Here is a 21,847-nt window from a genome sequence, read left to right as displayed (position 1 = left end):
GAGGATAAACCGAAGGGGGATAGAGAATTTCAATTTTTGAGGGATTACGGTGGAGTAAGTGGGAGTGCATCCATCCCTGCACTGCTGAGAGGAAGGATGAAACAGCGGCATGAAGGGAGTGAGCGAAAGTAGAAAAATAAACATATATTTGTGAATCGTCCTCATAGAAGTGGGAAATAAAATTGAACAATTAAATTAGGGAGAAAAAGGGGATGGTGCAAATGGGAAAAAGAAGGGGGCCCAACACTGAGCTTTGAGGATCACCATGTTGAAGATGCTGAGGAGGAGAAGTTTGACTGGCCCAAGATACAGAGAAAGATCGATTGGCGAGATAGGAACGGAACCAAGTTATAACAGAAATAGAGAGTCTAAGTGTAGAGAGTGAAGACAGGAGAGTAGGATGATCCACTGTGTCAAAAGCTGCAGAGAAGGTCTAGAAGGATAAATATTGAAGAGGATTTATTGTGACGAGCCAAAAGAAGAGAGAGATAGTAAGAGGGAGAAGGGTGGTTTCTGTGGAGTGGGCAGGACGAAAGCCAGATTGAGTCGGAGGGAGGAGAGAATGAAGATTAAGGTGCACAGAGATCTCGGAGTAAACAACCCGTTCAAGAGGTTTTGAGAGAAGGGGGAGGAGAGAAATAGGATGGTAGCTAGATAGAGATGAAGGATGGGAGATGATTAAACCATTTTTGAAGGCAGAAGGGAAAGAGGCATAGGACAAAGAGAGATTAATAAGAGATGTCAGAAAAGTGATGATAGAAGGGTAAACAATAGGGATTAGAGAATCAGGCAAAGGGTCAAGCGGGGAATCAGAGGGATGTGCCTGGGTGAGAAAAAGAGCCTTGTCAGAATCTGTAATGGAGGTAAGCGGGAGGGGAGAAGGCAGAGGATGTTGCGTAGGTAAAGGTAAGGAAGGGGATTTAGGTGGAAGATGGTCAAGAGAAGAGCGTAAAGTACTAACTTTAGAAATAAAAAGCCAGAGAAGTCGGAAGCGGTCAGTGAGAAAAATAGAGGTGTCAGAAGCCGAAGGGCAGAGCATCCTGTTTATAACTTGGAACAAGCGACAGGGATGACGGAAGAGAGAGGTGGTAAGGGAAGAGAAGTAGTGTGTTTTTAGCAGCAAGAAGAGAAGAATCATAAGATGAGTGAAGTACAGAAATGAGAGAGAGAGAGAGGTCAGAGGAAGAGCAAGTATTTTTCCTGGTACGTTCTGCCTTCTGTAATGCAGAGCTGAGGGAGTGAAGACCAGGAGGTGGCCACGGCTGAGGAGGCTTACAGGAAGATGAAAAGGGTCTGGATGGATGGAGTAGATCAATGGTAGACAAAAGAGAGCTGTGAGGTGTAGCAGAAGCAGTGTCGGTAGTCGATGTCGTAAAAGCAGAAAAAGAGGGGAGAGTTTTGGAAATGGAGGAAAGAAAGGAGACGGGTGAGAATGAGCAGAGATCACGGTAAAAAAGGTAGATGGGGAGTAGGAGTGGAGCGGATCAGGAAGGAAAAAGAAAGCAAAGTATGATCAGAGGCGTAAATAGGGTTTACAGAGACAGTAAGATCAAGTTGAAGAGAGGAGAAGATCAGGTCAAGCGATAAACCAGAAACATGACGTGGGGGGAAGGAAGCTGGAAAAGGGAGTAAGATTTGCGGAGATGGATAAGGGGCAAAGAGCGATGAGTCGGACAAAGATGGAGATTGAACTTTCCAAGGAGAAAGAAAGGAGTGGTAGAAGGCAGCAGAATGGAGAGCAGAGAGTCAAGGTCTTCATGAGAACCAGGAGGACCATACATAGTAAGAAAGGTAACAGTGTAGGGTTTGGAAAATGAAGAAAGGTGATATTCAAAGGAAGAATAAATGGATGAATTAGATAAAGGAGGAGAAACCGTCCAAGACAAGTGAAAAAGAATACTAGTGCCACATCCCTGGCCAGATGGTTGCGGTGACTGGATCCATTTGGAGTAAGGAGTGGTAAGAGAAGCAGTAGTACAGGTGCTGTGCAGAGTAAGACAGGTTTCGGTCAGGCAAAGAAAGGAAAAAGGACAAAGTGGGACAGACGGAACAAGCGTTGCAAGGTCCAACTGAAAGAATAGGTGCAGTAGAAGAAGAATGGGTGAGAAAAGATTAAGTTGGTGGGGGGCTGAAGGCGGGGGCGAGGAGGGCCAAAAGGATGAGAATAAGAAAGGGTTAGGGAATCAGGATTGGAAAAGACATAGGGCCTCATTACACGGTAGGCGGTAAGGGATTACTGGCACAGGTAAGGGCACCGGTGCCGGTAATCCCTTACCGCCCTACTACAAGGTCCCTTAGCGGGTCCCTTCCCTAACGCCTGGTTTTACTCCAGAGGGACTCCAGAGCTAATAACGGGCCTGCTAATAGGGGCCCGTTATTAGCTCCATCCCCATTCCCATTGAGCCCTATGGGGAATGGTTCCCGGAATGGGGATTTACCGGGTCCTCCAAGGTCGGAATGACCCGGTAAGTCCCTATTCCGGGAACACGGACCCGGAATGCGGTAAGGGGGTAGCCATGGCTACCGCCTACCGTGTAATGAGGCCAATAGATAGGAAAATGAGTGAAAAAAAGAGGGGCAGAAGATAAGAGAGGTATTGAGTAAGTTTAATCATGGCCGTAAATTGAAGAGACAATAAGTAGGTATGGAAACATAGAGAGGAGACAAATGGTGCATACAGGAGCAAACCGGGTGTAAAGTAGCCCTGGACTTCAACAGCCTTCACAGAAGATGCCCAAGGCAGGAACACCCTAGAAGATGGAGGGGTGGCCAGGAAGTCCTGCAACAGTGCGCGATGGCACACTGCAGGCTGAATGTCCTTCCCTCTCCAGGTGAGTGAGCGGCAGGGAGGGCTAGATGGTGGGGAGCACCTCGGGCACACAGACAGCCGCTCTGCTGAGCACCAAGGCAATGTAACAGCCGAGGAGGAACACTTCCAGGAAGTAGGTAAGTATCTGAGAGGGGTGGCAAAATATCACTTTGTTTAAAGGGATCGAAATACTGCACCAGTCCTGACTAGCAGTTGCACCCTTGAAACTGGACCTTCATGCACTTAGCGGCCTGGAGAGCTGAAATGCGTCTCTTGCCCACCCCTGGGTGAGCGAGGGTGGGGCAACTTCCTCTTCCCTTCCTTGTTTGCCAGAATCTTACCCACCTTTCAGGCCCCCATTCAAATGTGAGGCATTTGGGCAGACATTGTGAAGAGCTTGAGGCATATGGGCAGACTGGGTGCAGAGCTTGTGGCACGTGGGCAGACCGGGTGCGGAGCTTGTGGCACGTTGGCAGACCGGGTGCAGAGCTTGTGGCACATGTTCAAAGATTCTTAAGAAATGGAGTCCCATGGGCAGACGTGATAACTTACACTGCCATCCCTAAAATCAACCATCCGCACCTTCAATCAAACTTGTGTAAGTGCCTTGAGGTGGTCTTACTATATATGGCTTTTTTATTATTTAGTTCTTGTGAGATTTATATAGCGAAAACCCCAGCTTTAGCAGCAGAGCGCTTTACAGCAGGATTGGTGCAATAGGAACAGCAAGAGTGTTGGAGGGCCGACAGTGACAATACTGCGTGTGTACACAAAACAATTAACAAGGTAGCACTTTGTTGAATTGCAGATAGTTACCCTGTGGCTGGTCAGTACCGTCTGGGTCTAGGTAATGTCAAGGTATGACTGAAATTGTAAGGCTTTAAGCTCTATTCGAGACAGGAGGAGAGAGGGAACGATCCAGATGGCTTTTGGGATGGCATTCCATAGGACTGGATTGTTGCAGGAGAATGACGGCTTCCTAGTTTTCTCCATCTAGTCTTGACTCTGGCAATAATCCTGCTGCGAGCATGTTGTGATCCACCGCAGGAGTTTAACTTAGCCGCCATAGAAGGTAGTGTGCCAGCTGAGATAGCCTTGTAGGTGATACAGCCATGTTTTAACCAGATGGTAAGGGTAACCGGAGAAGCTGACGTAGGGTGGGTGAGATGTTGTTGAACTTGCATGCCAGGGTGATGAGGCATACCTTACGGGGGGGCAGCTATGTGGCTGTGGGCCCTGCTGCTAGGGTGATTCCCCATCCATGTCTATAGCCACATGGGGGGGAATCTGATAGAATGTAAGGCAGACACAGAATTAAGCCAGTCATTGAAAAGCCTCCAGAGACATCTGTTCAAACCTGTCCAGGTGTTACTATGGGGATCTTCAGTGTATGCTGGCCCAGGTAGGCCACATAGTCAACCAGAGGTGGCGTATGCCATTGCTGAGCCATGTCTGACTCTTTTCTTCCAGGATTTCAAGGAGGTGTGGTCGTCCATTGCCTGCGATTCCTTGTTCCGGAGGCAGATGATCAAAGACGCCTGTGACTCCTTAACCAGACTGGAGGAGAACCGGGCCCAGCAGGTGAGAGGGGAGGGTTTTTCAAGTGCTTTGCCTTTTCGCAATAATATAGGTGTATAACCAGTGACTGTGTGCATATCGTTGTCCTCTCAACTGATGGGGCAGCATGCCCACAATGGACCAAGATTATGTGTGCTCCATTCAGGTGTGATCAGCAAGCGGCTCCCTGTTGCTGTAACAAAGTCATGTGGAAACCAAAGCTCAGCACTGGCAGGTCCATGGTTTTTCAGTCAATGGGGGCCTCCATTTTGCTCATATGTACACCCGCAGTGTGAATCATAAGCCAGGGTCACAGTTCGCAAACCATTTAAACCTTTGAGCAAATGCAAGGATATCTCAATTGTTTGCATCAGGGTCCCTTTGCCCTGCCAACTATAATAGCACACCTCCCCCTCTTCAAATTCCTGGGTGATCAATCCTCCAGTAGGCGGTGGTGGTGGGGCACCACAGCGCAGTAGCATACAGGCCAACCCTTCCAGTTTAGGCAGGAGCCTCCCGATTTTTCAATTCGAAATAGTGTACTATCTCCCGTCTAAAATAATTCGAACCCCAATGCAATCCTATGGGAAAAATACATTCTCCCAATTTCTGTGGCGAAATCTCCCTCCCAGGTGCACCAGCATGTTGGCATGTCTGCAGTAATAATGGGGATGTTATTCTATCCTTCAGTCCTGTGTGTGTATTGAGGATCTTCAGCCCTAGGTGATATGATTTGATATGATATGGCATTTATAACACACCTATACACAAGTGTTTCAAGCACATGTGTGTGCTAAGGATCTTCAGTCCTATGTGTAAATTGAAGATTTTCGGACCTATGTGTGTATTTAGGATCTTCAGTCCTTTGTGTATATTGAGGATCTTCAGACCTATGTGTGTATTAAATATCTTCGATCCTATGTGTGTATTGGGGATTTCGGTCCTATGTGTGTACTGAGGATCTTCAGTCCTATGTGTATTTTGAAGATCTTCGGTCCTATGTGTGTATTGAGGATTTCAGTCCTATGTGTCTATTGAGAATCTCCGGTCCTATGTGTGTGCTGAGGATCTTCAGTCCTATGTTTGTACTGACGATCTTCAGTCCTATGTGTTGTTTGTTTATTGATTTGTAGGGTGCACCAGACCCTTAGGTAACTGGGCGCACAGAATAACAAGAATACTTAAAGCTTATTTACAGATATAGAAAGGTACAAAAAGAGTGCTCAAATGTTAGTTGCAAATGTAGAGAGGTACATGTAGGAAGCATACACGTATACATACAGCTGCGATCATTAGTCTTAACGGTTGTTAAGGCGTAACCAGGTGAGGGTGTTGCGTCTGAAACCGTAATAGGACTGATCCCTTCTGAGCTCAATTGGTAGTGCATTCCATTGCTGGGCCGCTTTTACTAGGAAACTGTTGCCTCCTGTTTTTTTAAGTCTGAATCTAGGTATTTGAAGGCAGTAGGATTTGGTTGTTCTAGAAGGCCTTGTAGAAGTTTTTCCGATTATTCTTTTCTTCAGGTATGGAGGGGCTGTGTTATTAAGACATTTGAAGGTTAATGACAGAGTTTTAAGGAGGATCCTATCACTCATTTTCAACCAATGATGGTTTCTCCTAGCATTGGTTATATGCTCTCTGGTAGGGAGGTTCAACGCCGTTCTGAGCGCATTATTTTGCAGTGTCTGTAATTTGTTGATGATATATTTGTTAGCTCCTAGGTACAATGCATTACAGTAGTCCAATTTTGATAAAATGAGAGCATTAGCTAAGATAATGCAACTTGTTAGTGAGAGGAAGGGTCTACATGCTCTAATGAGTTTGCCAGTGTAAGCAGTGGAGGAGGCCAGGGAGTTTACCTATTTTTTTTTAGAGTTAGCGTGGAGTCCAGATAGAAGCCAAGTGTCTTTACTTCTTTGGCGACTGTAATTATATTGCTGTCAATGTTGAAGGCGCTACAGTTAGTGTCAAGTTTTTTTAGCTGAGCCAAGGATCAGGATCTCTGTTTTATCGTCATTCAGGCAGAGGCCATGGGTTGCCATCCGTGCCTGAATGAGGATGTGTATTTAGTTTACTAGGGCTGTATCTGAGGTGAAATTGCCCGAAAGGGGAATGAGGATTTGGGTGTCATCCGCGTAATTTGTATAGGTGACACCCAGTCTATCCAATTTGTCAAATAAAGGCTTAGTAAAGATATTATACTTGGTTGGTGAGACACAGGAGTCCTGTGGGACGCTGCACGCTGTTTGCATTGGGTCTGCTGATGCAGAGGTGGAAAAGACTTGCGCGTTTCTGTTGTCTAGAAAGGACTAGACCCAAGCTATGGCTTCGCTTGAAAAGTGGGCAGCCGATGCTAGATCTTTGCATAACACTGCATGTTTCGAACACTGCCGACAGATCAAGGAGAAGCAGCATAGCTGCGTTTCCTTTGTCGTTGAGCTCATCAGTTTGCGCTTTAAGGTCTATTAATGCTCTCTCCGTACCATGCGGGGGTCTGAAACCCGATTGGCGGGAACCTAGAAGTTGGTTGGTTTCAAGGTAATTCTGAATTTGAAGATAGGCCACTCTATCTATTATCTTGAGGAGGAATGGGACCGTTGCAATAGGCCTGTAGTTAGTTGGGATGGAGGGGTCTAAGGTTTGTTTTTTGAGAAGGGGTAGAACCCAGGATTCTTTTAAGCTACTTGGGACAGTATTGGATGAGAAGGAGGCATTAATAAAGGCATTAATAAATTTAGAGATGAAGGGGGCTAAGTCTCTGGCCGCATCTTTAATTATTTGGGCTGGACAGTTGTCTCCTTTTCAGTTCGACGGTTTTAGAGCTGCAGTGATTTTTTTTCAGTTTCCTGAATGGAGACTTTGGAGAATTTAAATGGAGCCAGGTCAGGCTTGTCATTGGGAGTGGTATTGGTTGGTATTTCGGCAAGGGGGAGGTCCTCCTGTGTACTGGGGTTCTACAGTCCTTTGTGTGTATTGAGGATCTTCAGTCCTATGTGTGTATTGAGAATCTTCAGTCCTATGTGTGTATTGAAGATCTTCGGTCCCATGTTTATATTGAAGATATTCTGTCCTATGTGTGTATTGAGGATCTTCAGTCCTTTCTGTAAATTGAGGATCTTCATTCCTGTGTGTATAATTGAAGATCTTCGGTCCTTTGTGTATTGAGGATCTTCAGTCCCATGTGTGTATTGAAGATCTTCAGTTCTATGTGTGTATATTGAGGATTTTCGGTCGTATGTGTGTAGTGAGGGTCTTTGTCATATGTGTGTGCTGAGGATCTTCAGTCCTACTGAAGTGGGAGAATGGAAAACCAGGCTCCCGTCCTTCACCTCTCGTGCTTGGCCTAGAGGGTCACGACCCAAACACCCGCCACGAGAAGAGTTTGCCCATTTACCAGACGACCAGATACCCTGGTACAGGAACATACGGATGTGTCCATCTGCTTGCCCAGCAGCCCGCACTGGCCATGCCGACACCTGCGGCGCGGATCAACTAGACTAAAATCTACACGTCGTTAGAGATGCCATGACGACCTAGACAACGGGAAGCACATCTGTACAAATATACACACTGGACATTCCCACACCAACCTACACGAAGAATATACTCAGTGCTATGACGTAGGCGACAGGCATATTCACGGACGTGCATCTTTATTATTTTTATATAGGCTTTCAGAATGCAGAAACGCAAGACGCGTCATGAACTTTTTACTAGCTTGCTCACGCTTCTCTTTGAAACCAGTTACCACCATGAGAAATATAATAAAGACAATACTGATTATGGAATTATATGCTCCTATAACCTAAAGCACCTGTGCACCAAACGGACAACTTATGCACCGGGCCAAAGTAGGCCTCAAACAAGAGCTCCCGTGGACATCAACAAGACAAGAGTCAGTTGCTGATCCTGCAGAATGAGCTTGGCGAAGCAACCAGCCAAGGTCGCAATGTTGCAAACCCACGTACAAAGAGCAAATCATCAAAGGCACGATGTTGCAACCTCGCACTCCGCGCACCAACGTTAAAGTCACACCGACAGATTAAACCAGACGCACAGTAGAAAAACAATATTAATTGTGCAGAATTATGCCTCTTTCACGGTCCCTCCCCACGTGACCAAGCCGAACCTGACGAGATGCCAAACCCGGGAGAACAGAGGCGTCTGGATCCCTCGCTACGAGACACTGGCAGATACACTTGAAAGGCTCAATGGACATCTGCAACAGTGGGAACGGTACCCCGTCTAGCTATGAATAAGTCCTCACATTGTCTGCATGTACCCATAGTGAAACATTGTTGCAACTTACAGGTACACCGAGAGCTGGGAACGACGGTGGTCCCAGGCTGGGAAGCTCACGGGCGCACCAATCAGAACATGGGGCTCTTATCACTGACGCCAGCACATTTAGCCAATCCTCAGGAGCCTTCATGTAACAATTTTCATGTATCTAATTGTAGGGACAACCCAGATATACCACCTGACTACACCTTGTCCACTAATATCTTTCTCTATATGTGTGCTATACTAACCCTACCACTCGAACACCCAATTAAGAGTGGCGATAGGTTTTTTGTTAACTTTCTGAAGTGACGCAAGTAGCGCGTCATAATACAGTAAAAAGGGCCAGCGAGCCCCACGATTGTGTGTGTGTCAGGACGAACGCGTGCGCTCCTTGACCCATCCCTGCCGTTTTGTCTAATAAACAGCAGAGTCACCTTGCTCCTTGTGTGCGTCTCATACTCTATCTCATCTTATCTGGGATACACACGGGAGGAGTTGGGGCCTCCCTGCCTGGAGGTCTGCAGACGGTCCGGCCGACCCCGGCAGAATTTCCCCCCCGACACTACGTGTGTACTGAGGAGCTTCAGTCATATGTTCATATTGAAGATCTTCGGTCCTATGTGTGTACTGAGAATCTTCAGTCCTATGTGTATATTGAAGATCTTCGGTTCAATGTGTTTATTGAGGATCTTCGGTCCTATGTGTGTATTGAGGATCTTCTGCCCTATGTTTGTATTCAGGATCTTCGGTCCTATGTGTGTATTCAGGATTTTCGGTCCTATGTGTGTTTTGACGATCTTCGGTCCTATGTGTGCTGAGGATCTTCAGTCCTACGTGTATATTGAAGATCTTCGGTCCTATGGGTGTATTGAAGATCTTCGGTCCCATGTTTTTATTGAGGATCTTCGGTCATATATGTGTATTGAGAAATGAATTCATTTTGCACGCCCATTGCGTGCATCTCTAGTGCAATGTAAGTTGCAAAACAGATTGATTTCCCTCTACGACCCCGCCCATCTCCCCATTCCCTCGTCAGCCTCTCTGTGACACCTCCGGATCCTCCCTCCTTCACCCTCTTCCGTTCCCCCAAGCTCCCTGTGTTTGGGTGCAGCCCTTTTGGCGCTGGCTATTTTGGCGCGGCACCTAGGGTGCAGTTTCCTTTTAGCTGCACCTTGTTTACTGTGGCCAACCTGGCTAGTACTGTTTGTTTATATATATTGTCACCCAAAGCACCGAAAAATGCAGTGCTTCGGGTGACATATTTAAGCAAACACTAGCAGCTCAGTACATGGAGCTGTACTTTAACTGCATGCTCCTTGCACAAATAGGTGGCTGTATCCTGCAACCATGACATGCCGGACACAGTGACACATTTGTGCATGGAGTGTTCACTTGCAGTAAAGCTCCATGTACTGAGCAGCCAGTGTTTGCCTCCCTGCCAAGTTTCACAGGTCCATGCGTGACACCTCGAGCAAGTACTGGTTTTTGCTTCCAATTGCTTTCTAGAACATTCAGTTCTGTTTTTCCTCATTGTAAGCGTGAACCTAAAATTCCCAGCATGCAATGTAGGAAGAAAAACAGGACTGGCTTAAAGATTCCACATTGGAACAGGGACATTTAGCAGCAATGTGTTTGCCTTAAATATACTGTCATCAAAAGCACTGCATTTTCGATGCTTCGGATGACAATATATTTAAGAAAACATCAATAACCTGGTACCTAGGTCCCTGCTGGCCATGGCCAACAGTGTGCGCCTAGGGAACCGCGCCCAAGGCACAGTGCCAAATTGGTTGTTGTCGAAAGCAAGGCCCGCCTTAACTTTGGCAGCACCCTGGGCGAGTCAATCAAATCATCCCAGTGCATTTTGTGATTAACTCCCCACTACCATGCTGGAGTGGGGAGTTAATGACTTCAATACAGCATGGCTATCAAAGCAGCATGGGGCTGCCCCATGCTGGTTTGACAGTCGCGCTCTATTGTAATAAAAGGCCCCCATCAGCACGAGAGCGGAGCGCATTTCATTACAATAGGGTGCCTGCCTTGCCTTCACCCACTATGCCAGCTATGGGGAGCACTTGAAAGACTCCCCCGAGATGGTGTGCCCCAGGCCCCGTGCAGTACAAAGTACGGCACGATGGAGGGCCTGGGGGGTTAGGCGCAGGGTGGGGGAAACAGAACGGCGCGAAATACAAGGGGAGGGGCAGCCAAGCGGCTCCCCCACCCTCAGCGTTGCTAGGGAAACCCCACACGGATGGGGGAAAGGTGTGAGGAAAGCAACAGGGGGGCAGGAGGAAGTCCAGCCCCCCCAGAGGGACAACAAAGGGCCGGGGGGGTATAAGTACCCCAAGGAAATGCAGGATGGGCACAACCAGGCAAGGAGCTCACCTCACTCGGGTAAGCTCCAAGGGCCTGGAAAAGGGGGAGAAGGAAACGTTTTGCGTTTTGCCTCTGCGGGCTTGTGCGTATTCCGTTTCTTCGATTCCCCGGTCAATTTCGCTTCTGCGGGCTTTGTTGTCGGTAAGGACAAAAAGACAAAGCGAAGGAGGAGCGGAAGAAGGAGGACCCACCTCGGCTTGGCTGCGACATCCATCGGTGAAGAGCGGGACCCAGGAAGGCGAGAAGCGGAACCGTCGTCTTCGTGCCTGGGAATCCGGAGCTGCAGCGCAAACATTCGGAGGAGCAGAAGAAGACGGCTGCAGGAGTCATCGGGGAAGAGCAGGCATCGTAACCAGCGGAAGAGGCGAGAGAGGCCGGGCAACGCGTCTGCAAGTAGGAGAGCCGGAGAACAGAAGCAGGCGCCTGCTACACCCGCGGAAAGACGAAACGAAAGGTCGCGGGAGAAACGTCACGTCAAGGGGGCGAGGCAAAGGACACGCCGAATAAACTTTAAAGCGGCAGTACGTGCCGGAGCAAAAACAACGGTTAGAAAAAGGGCAACGTGCTGTAACCGCATTTAGGAGATCAAGCTGGTTAGGGCAGCGTTCGCCCAGGAAACAATTAAGCACCTGAAGAAAGGAAAGGCACGCCGAATAAGCATTAAAGGGGCAGTACGTGCCGAATTAGAACAACGGTCGGAACAGGCAACACGGGAAGCCAGACAGGGGCCCGGTGAAACAATACAGGAGGAACAAGGCGAGCGAAGGCAAGTCTACAGGAAAGCCAGAAGAGGCAAAAGTCGGGAATGACGGAAGAAAGAACAAGAAGAGCGCAAGAATTCAGCGCATGGGCCAAAAAGGCAGAAAAAGACCATGGGGCCAAATGGGTGCTGGATGTGATGCAAAAGGAAGAAAGGGCTAGGGCAAAGTCGCCCCTGCTGCTAGAGGATTCCACGGACAGCAACGAGGAAGCCGCGGTACCCCAAGGACAGAAGAGGGCAAGAGAAGTGGCGGAAGAGTCGCAGGAGCCAGAGAAGAACATGCTAGACCCAAGAGGGGCACAGGAGCAGCCGGAGGCGCCATTGAGGAGTCAAAGGAAAGGTATTGTGAAAAGGGATAACAGAGTTGGGGAAAAAATGGTGAAAAGGTTAAAGGCATGCAGCACGGCTCAGGGTAAGTCGCCCAGAACCTTGGAGCATGGAGCACAATGGGTGCTTGATGTAATGAATAAGGATGAAAAGGCAAGGGCAAGGTCGCCTTTGCTGCTATAGGAGTCCAGCAGCAGCAAAGAGGAATACCACAAGGCCAAAGGAGGTCGAGAGAAGAACCAAGAGGGGCACAGGAGCAGCCGGAGGCGCCGTTGAGGAGGCAAAGGAAAGGTACTGTGAAAAGAGATAACAGAGTTGGGGGGAAAATTGGTAAAAAGGTTAAAGGCATGCAGCACGGCTCAGGGTAAGTCGCCCAGAACCCGTGGAGGGAAGGTTAAGAAGCACATGAGGCACAGGGAAAAGCAAGGGGTAACGTCTTCAGAGACGGAAAGTAGCGAAGGTAAAGAGGGGGGCCATTTAAAGGCATGAGTGAATAGGAAGGGAGTAGTGAGCAATAACGAACAGAAAAGGGCAAGGGTAGGAAGTGCAGGCGATGGGCAGGGGGGCCTGGACCAGTGGGCAACGGGGTTCCCATACGACAGAGGGTGGCACAAGGAAGTACGCCAGGGTCTATTCACCAGGGAACGACCACCATCTTACCGGTGACACCGGGAGGGGTCACCACTGTAGCAATACAAGGGGCAGAAGCAGTAATGGCGAAATATGGCAGGCCCTCAGTCGTTAAGGACGCCCAAGGCCGGTCCATGAAGGCGCAAGCATGGTATATTGATGAGAAAGTGAAGGAGAAAACATGGAGAAAAGAATGCATTGATATTTTTTCATTAATGAGTTGTCAAAAGAGAGGTCAAAACGTATCAGTAGAGGACATGAAGGAGGATGAGAAGGGATTATTAAAAGGGCACCAGTAGCAAGGACCTTTTTATAATGGGATGGCGGCTTTCCAAAGATTGTCCATTGTTATATTGCAGAAATACCCAGAAGACGGGGTGTCATTTGTAACATACCAACAGAGAGTCTTAAAGGTCTACAAAGCATTTGGGCATAATGGGAAAATAATGATAGAAGCAAAGACAGGTACAAACATCAGGATACGATAATAACGACAAGGAATCATTTGAGGTCAGGGGAACAGAACCTGTGGGGCAGTCAATAGGGGACACAAAGAGGACGGCAGAGTAGCAAAGTAACAGACCACCAACGGTGCAAAAGGGGTGGCAGGGGAGATAGCGGGAAAAGCATAGCTGGGAGCATGGAGCATAAGAAGAAGGGCAGGAAAGGGGAAATGCCAAAGTGTCCATTAAGCTTACACGAATAAGCATCGGGAAAAGGAGAATATGGCCGCGTAGATGGCAGGAAAATAACGCCCACACCGGGAAAGGCATGGGTTCCACGAATAAGCACCGAAAATAATGAAAAGGTTAGCCACAAGGTTGACTGGAAAAGGAAAAAGATGGCCACATGTATGGCAGGAAAATAACGCCCATACTGGGAAAGGCATGGGTTCCCCGAAGAAACATCGGAAATAATGAAAAGGTTAGCCACAAGGCCGACTGGAAAAGGAAAATATGGCCACGGGTTGGCAGGAAAATAACGCCCATACCGGGAAAGGCATGGGTTCCACGAATGAGCACAGGAAATAAGGAAAGGGTTAGCCATAGGATTGGCTGGAAAAGGTAAATATGGCCAAGTGTATGGCAGGAAATTAACGCCCACACCCGAAAAGTCATGGGTGCCACGGGAGGAGAAGCGGAAATAGCAACAAAGAGGTCCGAGAAATAGGTAAAACCAAAGGAACCAGGGCGAGTCAAAGAGAATCAGGACAGGAACGTACAAAACGGGTAAGCAGTACAAAAAGCATGTAAATAGGTGATAGCAGAAACAGGACAAGACGTAGGTAAAATTACAATTGCCAACAGGTGCGATTTCTGTTAAAAAAGCATTTGCCCAGGGTAAAAGGAAAAGATGGGCAGCAGCACATTTGTCTGCGGTCGCATATACCACAAAGGTGGCCGGGGTGACGGACCCAACAAATAGCACACGGATAAGAAATGCAATGAAGGGTTGGGCGAGATTGCAAAAGCAGGGTGGGATGCAGCGGAATTTGGGACCCACCCGTTCTGAACAGGGGCAAGCCACTTCAGCATGGGCAGGAGGCCTGGGAGCGAAAGGCGCAAAGAAAGTTGGGGGGGGTTGAGGTAATCCACCTTGGGGGTAGTGACCTGGCCAAAACAAATAGGGGCGAATTGATGCGCAACATGTGCGAGTCATCAAGGGCTATAGCTCATTGCTGGTGGGAAACCAACATTTCTGAGATATTTACACGCAGAGTCTGGTACGGGGCGCGCAGGATGCATGCCATTGAAACTACAAGGAAAAAGCTAAACAAGGCAGTGGAAAGTTATTGTAGGAGTACAGGGCCCCAGTTTATAAAACATGGCTTATCACAGAACATTCCGGAGAGGCGCCACCAAGACGGCATACACCTATCCAGCTAAGGGATGGGACAATTTTCAGATAATATTTTTAGAGCCTTAGCAGCGCGAGGATGCAGTTAGGAGCGCGTTTTTGGGGGGACCTGAGCGGCCGAGGCGGCACCCACTCAGGTGTGGCGGCACGTGTCCAGGAACGGATGCCCCAGGGTAACTAAGACGAGCCGAGGAGAAGGCTGGGCATCTACAACCCCTGGACACGAAGTGCCCAAAAAGCGAGTTGGTGTTATTCTGTGTTTGTTATGATTATTATTTGGTGTTATTTTCTGTAGAAAATAAACAAGCCTACGGCCTATAATTTTTCCACAAACAAAAACCTGTCTGTACTATTCTTTCGGGGGAATAGGGTAATAGGAATAAGAGCGACGGGGTGCCCCCACTACTCAGCCTATGCCCCAGGCCCCCGTGCAGTACAAAGTACGGCACGATGGAGGGCCTGGGGGGTTAGGCGCAGGGTGGGGGAAACAGAACGGCGCGAAATACAAGGGGAGGGGCAGCCAAGCGGCGCCCCCACCCTCAGCGTTGCTAGGGAAACCCCACACGGATGGGGGAAAGGTGTGAGGAAAGCAACAGGGGGCAGGAGGAAGTCCGGCCCCCCCAGAGGGACAACAAAGGGCCAGGGGGGTATAAGTACCCCAAGGAAATGCAGGATGGGCACAACCAGGCAAGGAGCTCACCTCACTCGGGTAAGCTCCAAGGGCCTGGAAAAGGGGGAGAAGGAAACGTTTTGCCACCCAACCCACCCAGCAGAAAAAAGGCAAGGAAAGGAGACAGAACAAGGAACAGGAACGCCGAGTACTTTCTTCGGTACACGGTAGAAGAAAGTCGTAGGCGGCGGCACGTGTCCAGGAACGGATGCCCCAGGGTAACTAAGACGAGCCGAGGAGAAGGCTGGGCATCTACAACCCCTGGACACGAAGTGCCCAAAAAGCGAGTTGGTGTTATTCTGTGTTTGTTATGATTATTATTTGGTGTTATTTTCTGTAGAAAATAAACAAGCCTACGGCCTATAATTTTTCCACAAACAAAAACCTGTCTGTACTATTCTTTCGGGGGAATAGGGTAATAGGAATAAGAGCGACGGGGTGCCCCCACTACTCAGCCTATGACAGGCAGGACAGGCCTTGGGAGAGGGCAGGCCGGGTTACCGCCAGGGGGTGCCTAGCCCCCCAGGGCGCCAGCTCAGGGCAGCCTTTCAAGGGCTACCCCGAGCTGGCATGGTGGGAGAAGTGTCCTTTTGAAATTAAATGCGCTCGCGGGAGCAGGCGCCTTTAACAACAAAAGGGTATTGAGATAATTACCTGCCAGCTGCTACGCGGGAGATTAACTCCCTCTATGGGCGTTCAGTGCGCCCGCGCGCACATTTACTTCCAAAAGGACGCCTTCTCCCGCCACAGAAAAGAAACATTTGGTGCCTCCAACTCCTCCCCTAACCCCCTGAATTGACCAGGGGCGCGAGGAGGGTAGCGCTAAATTTTTCTTTTTCTGCCCGTGGTGCGCACTGATGACAGGCGGGCTAATGATGCGCCCTGGTCGCAAGCGCTGCTTGGAATGTCCGGCTTCGCCAGCTTCCTGCTCACTATTGGGGAACATCCCAGAAGCCCCGCTATTGCTCCAATAGGCGCCGAGTACATGGGGGCAGCGGGGCACTTGGCCCTGTACGCCTTAAATAACAGGGGCAGCAATGTCTTTTTACCCCCATTGTGAATCTTAAAGTATGGAAAGGATTTGAATGTACAAAAAAAATCCAGATTGAAAGTTTGGGTGGAAGGGTTTCTGGCTCCGCTCCTGCTGGGCGTGGGCTTGATGAAGAGTTAGCTGCTCACATCAAAGTGGGAAGTCTGCTGGTACCAAGAGACTAATGGCCGTCAATGGACGACCTGAGCCTTGCTTGGCAGGCAGTGCTGTCCACTGGCAATGTATAAGAACAAGGCCAGAGAAGGTAAAGAAATGACGCCTCTGACGGCCTGAGCAGGTCCCTCGCCCTGGGCCTTGCCGAAGAAATGACGCCTCTGACGGCCTGAGCAGGTCCCTCGCCCTGGGCCTTGCCAAAGAAATGACGCCTCTGACGGCCTGAGCAGGTCCCTCGCCCTGGGCCTTGCCGAAGAAATGACGCCTCTGACGGCCTGAAATGACGCCTCTGACGGCCTGAGCAGGTCCCTCGCCCTGGGCCTTGCCAAAGAAATGACGCCTCTGACGGCCTGAGCAGGTCCCTCGCCCTGGGCCTTGCCAAAGAAATGACGCCTCTGATGGCCTGAAATGACGCCTCTGAAGGCCTGAGCAGGTCCCTCGCCCTGGGACTGGCCGAAGAAATGACGTCTCTGACGGCCTGAGCAGGTCCCTCGCCCTTGGCCTTGCCAAAGAAATTACGCCTCTGACGGCCTGAGCAGGTCCCTCGCCCTGGGCCTTGCCGAAGAAATGACGCCTCTGACGGCCTGAAATGACACCTCTGACGGCCTGAGCAGGTCCCTCGCCCTGGGCCTTGCCGAAGAAATGACGCTTTTGACGGCCTGAACAGCTGCAGCTCCCAGTGAGCAGTTCATTGGCCCTGCGCTGTCAGCCTCTTCAGGTATGTTTGTAAAATATTGTAATTCTGGAAGTTGCTTCAAGGTTTTTTTTCTGGGTTCAAATAGGGATACACATTTTTCTTTGTGCTAATTTTATGATTATAAATAGTTTCCCCTTCCGCAATTTTAATTTGTTTTCATTTTTTATTTATCTTGTTGTGACTTTTATATTTCACTTCCTTTCTATTGCTTCTTTCCTTTCTTTCTCTTTCTTTGACTCGTTTTTTCTGTCCTCACCTGTCCAGCTTCCCTTTTTCTTTGCCTCTTTCATGCGCCTCCCACTCACCATGATTTTGCGGTAGTCTGTCTCCCTCCCTCCCTCGCTCTCTGTCTCCACTGCTCCCAATCTTCAGCGCTTCTCTTTGGAGCCTTCCTGATAGAAAGAGTCAGGGAAAGGGCAATAAAGAGAAAGGTGGAAGATAGAGGAGGGGGGGGGGGGCATCGTCGGGGAGGAATAGATCAAGAGCACAGTTAAGTGGATTTGGGAAGAGATGTGAGCAAAGAATAAACCATCAGGGAGGGGTGAGACTGAGAGAGTGACATCTGGGAAGAGAAGAACTAAGATTGAGGTAGAGAACTAAGGAACAACGAGGAGTGTGAGTGGGAGAGATGAAAGGAGGGGAATCTACTGCCATAGCTTGAAAAATTAAAACTACATTGCAGACCCCTAAGCAAGAGGCGAATCCCAATGAACCCTTCCCAAGAATAAAAGGTGTGCACCTTTTATTCAGCATACATGCAATAATTGAGCCTTAACAACCCACTACAAACCCAAAGCAAAAGAGAAGCAAGAACAATAGTGTGGCAACATCAGTCTACTGTAACCACAAAAGTGACAGGAGGAAGGTTTTGAATAAATCTGAACCACTGGCATTGCTCTGGGCAACCGTCCACACCACCATTTATTAGCCCATCTGCACAATTGCAAAAGGGGTCCAGCCATATGCAAATCATTCAGGTACTGCCTCCAATGATAGCAGCCCAGGTCGGACTGCTAGACCAGGTCTCCTCACCACAGGAAACACAAGCAACCCCAGACATGTTCGGCCTGGTTGCTTCTCCTTTCCCATCTGCTCCCACATTCCTATTCCGTCCGCTCCTACTTCACAGTTGACCCCTGGTCATCTTACATCAACTCTTTCTTACCACTATTCCTATTTACCGCCACTCCCATGCAGTGCGGTGGTGGTGGACCACCACCATGTCTTCTTGGTCTGGATGGGGAGAATCAAGGGTGATGACTCCTTTCCTCTACGACAGCTGAACAATGTGGCCCCCAGCCCTTATTCCATCTCAGCTCGAGTGCGTTCCAACAATGCCTGTTAGAACACTGTGGCTACTCTCAGCATGCTGCAGAGGAGGGGCATAGGGGCCTGGCATCATGACTCCCACCCTTACTGCAGCATAGAAAGGCACATTTTGTGGCTTGAAAACTGTCAGTATGAAGCACAACATTGTACTTTTTGCAGCACATTTTTAAGTTGAGTTGTGTCTGCGAGTTAATGCTAGTATGCAGGAGAGAGCCAGGATGCAACAGCATTTGGAAATATAACCAATACCCTCAAGTCGTGCACACATTTGTAAACAACATCTCCTACTTTGTATGATGAAAATGAAGGGTCACTATTGTCAAAAATATGTAGAGAGAGCAACACTAGTCTACTAAACCATGAATAAAGCTTTTTGGAAAAGGGTACACTACAACTGAATCACTTCTAGAGGCACCTAATGTTCCCGGTTATGGCACAGTTAGATCGAATGATTTGCCCAAGATCACACATTTTAGTTTTGTGGTGAAGACATCATTTGGGACTAGCCTGAAATGTAGGTACTTGATCACGTACCTTCCCAGCTCAAGTTGGTACAAATATGTGTTAATGTTTGGGTTTGAAAACCTAAAATAATATTCCATCATATACAGCGAACTTGTGCCCAACTTGACAATATATACTATAGAAATCTGTTGATCAAAAAGATTATGGTGACAATTCTGTTTTGAGGCCTAAATTGCATGGAGGGGACCACTTCTGTTGGCGCTTTTGGGGAAAGGACCCTTAGTAGCTATTTTAATTGTTTCCACCACATCTTGGAAAAGTAAATAATAAAATACAGGCGAAACATCCTTCACTTTTCACTTTACTGCTATGTATCTGGAACGGTTTAAATGCCCCCCACAGGTGATTGTGGGAACCGGTCTGCTTTTACCAGTTTAGAAGTCGGATGGATTCCATAGGAATGTATTGGTTTTCTACTAGCATAACAATGCATGCTGGTGGAAAACCAAGTGGATTTGGCAGGGGAACCTAGATTAGTAGGTGAACATGTTAAGTCTGGGCTGCTTTCTAACTTCACCTGAAAAATCATACAAAATCCTACGGGTGTAAATAGCTTTTACCACCAGCCTCTTGTTTCACTCCGTATGACTTTGAAAGTGACCCCCCCCCCCGCCCATGATTATAGCATGCGCGATGTAAGAAACTCATGGTGGCCACAGTAAAGACAGACACAAGAGATCACAGTTTAAGGGTGTTTATTAAACTGTGTGCAGGTTGGAAACACACCTAATCTAAACCTAAATCTTAAAGGGCCTATACCAAGAAACCCATTGCCAAACCTTACAACTAATGCATAAAGGGTGTATGATAGTTTTCAAGAAAAGAAAGAAGTGTTCACAAATAATATGTCCGGATGCGGTAGCTTGGTTCTCCCTTCCCCAAATTTTGAGCACGGGTTAAGGTAGGATCTTGGAGCATAGTATACCCTCGAGCTTCCCCAACACGAGATGACAGTTCTGCTTGCAGCTGTCACGGTTGTCGATGGACAAGTCTCGTTTCTCTGCAAAGTCTCTTGCCTTCGAGGGCCTGACGTATTTGACTATGTTTTTTTAAACAGTTCCAGTGGACATCCCTCGGGCGGGTTCACTTTTGTCAACACACTGTTTCTTGGGACTTTAGACTTTGCCCCTCTTTACCGGCATCCCACGGTCGGGTTCACTTTTGCCAACTTCACATTCACTTTGCTTTCAATGATTGTGCGATTCACTTCCCTTACTTTCTCTACAGTTCTTAGGTCAAAGGCTTTTGACTGTACAGGGATTTTGCTTGACCTCCTGTATGACAACTTTGACTTGATGGTTCTCGTACGTCCTTCTGGTATCTGTAGTTTCACTCAGACGGGGATCAACCAAAGTCTCTCGAGTTAGCACCCATGTGGTGCCGGTTCCTTCTGCAGCTGGTCTCCCCTTAACGCTTTTACAGTTCTTTGAACTTAGTTCAACTTGCCACTTTGCGACTTTCATTCACCACAGCCTGGCTCTTATCGGCTGTCCTGTCGACTCACCGGCTGTGATGAACTGCTTGGCTTTCCTCGTAACTGGAGACTAGGCTGGTACCACGGCACCAGGAGTTTCCCTCGCTCCCGCTTATCAGCATCGACACGCTCTGTGTACCATCGACATCTGTTGCAGCACACTTGGGTTATTGTCCTCGGTTTTACGATTCCCTCTGCAGAGGTTTCGCAGGTCTGTGTCAAAAAGGGCAAGGTTATGTCTCTCCTTGTCAGCCTCTCGATATTTGCTGCCTTTCTCCTCTGCTCGAACTACCGGGCCTGGATAGGTGTCTCATCGTGCGGTCTGCCTTGCTTGTACTGTGCTCTCTTGCTCCACCTTTTATCCCTGTGGAGAAGGGAAAGGGCCTTCTGGTGTGTGTGATCCTGATCAATTGCCCGACTTTGCCTGACTCTTGTATTGGGACATGCCAGGTAGGTAAACGGTTGTGGTGTTAGTCCGTTCTCTAGTGTGGTGTGCAAAAGTGTTTGTGTCAGTCGCAGTGTTTTTGAATGTCCTAGGATGGGAAAGAGGTGTTGAAGAAAGGGGGATACCGCGTCTCACCCATGGGTGTCCCACTCCCTGAGCAACCCCCATCCAGGTGATCCTCCTGCACTGGTCCCCTCGCAGGAACTGGATCCAATAGCGATGGCTGTGTCCTGGCCACCTGAATGACAGATCCCCGGGGACTAGTCAGGGAGACACTGTGAGGGTTCTCACAGTGAAAACACATTTGCATACAAGGATTGCCAGTAATAGTTGTAAATGAAATGCATTCTATTTACTTTCTGAATGCTTTGTTTGTACGTTCTACTGAATGAAATGCAAAGCATTATCCTAATCTCATTTAGACGCCTTACAACAGTTCCCATATTTTAACTAACAACTTGAAGGTGTTTACAACTTGTTGGTGCAAATCATGATACTTTTACAGCATTACAGGGTTAAGGATTCAGTTTATGCAAAATAAAATTTAAAAAGTCGCCCCCATACTGAAAATCACGTCCTCACCCTCTCTGCTTCGACCACTCCCCTCCACGGTATGCTCTCTTCCTCCTTCTGCCCTCTCACCTCTCTTCCCGCGCCTCTGGCTCTTTCAGTGTCCACATATAAAGTCCTCAGTGCAGTAGGTGGGGTGTGCACCCTCCTTCCGCTGCATTTCTTAGCCTTGCATCTCTTTTGGTGATTGAACCATTTCTATCTGTCATTCCCATTGAAGTAAGGCGAGGGATTGTTAATTTCCCCAATTACAAGAATGAGGAACTGGGCCACGGGAAATCCCCCGCACTCAAAAACGGAAGAGTCAAAGAATGTGACAAATCTTACAGTTCA

General features: G+C 48.4%; 1 protein-coding gene across 1 annotated transcript in view; it reads left to right on the top strand.

Annotated features, from left to right (window-relative positions):
- Positions 1 to 21,847, top strand: part of CCDC180 (coiled-coil domain containing 180) — a 728,974-nt gene that overhangs the window by 143,434 nt on the left and 563,693 nt on the right. Inside the window, exon 7 of the mRNA XM_069609330.1 lies at positions 4,280 to 4,390. Coding sequence (XP_069465431.1) covers positions 4,280 to 4,390 — 111 coding nt within the window. The remainder of the gene's footprint in view (positions 1 to 4,279; positions 4,391 to 21,847) is intronic.

This window comes from Ambystoma mexicanum, chromosome 8 (assembly GCF_040938575.1).
Source record: "Ambystoma mexicanum isolate Mex_15411 chromosome 8, UKY_AmexF1_1, whole genome shotgun sequence".
Classification (NCBI taxonomy): domain Eukaryota; kingdom Metazoa; phylum Chordata; class Amphibia; order Caudata; family Ambystomatidae; genus Ambystoma; species Ambystoma mexicanum.
The sequence above is the reverse complement of the archived record's forward strand: the minus strand, read 5'-3'. Positions and strand labels throughout refer to the sequence as shown.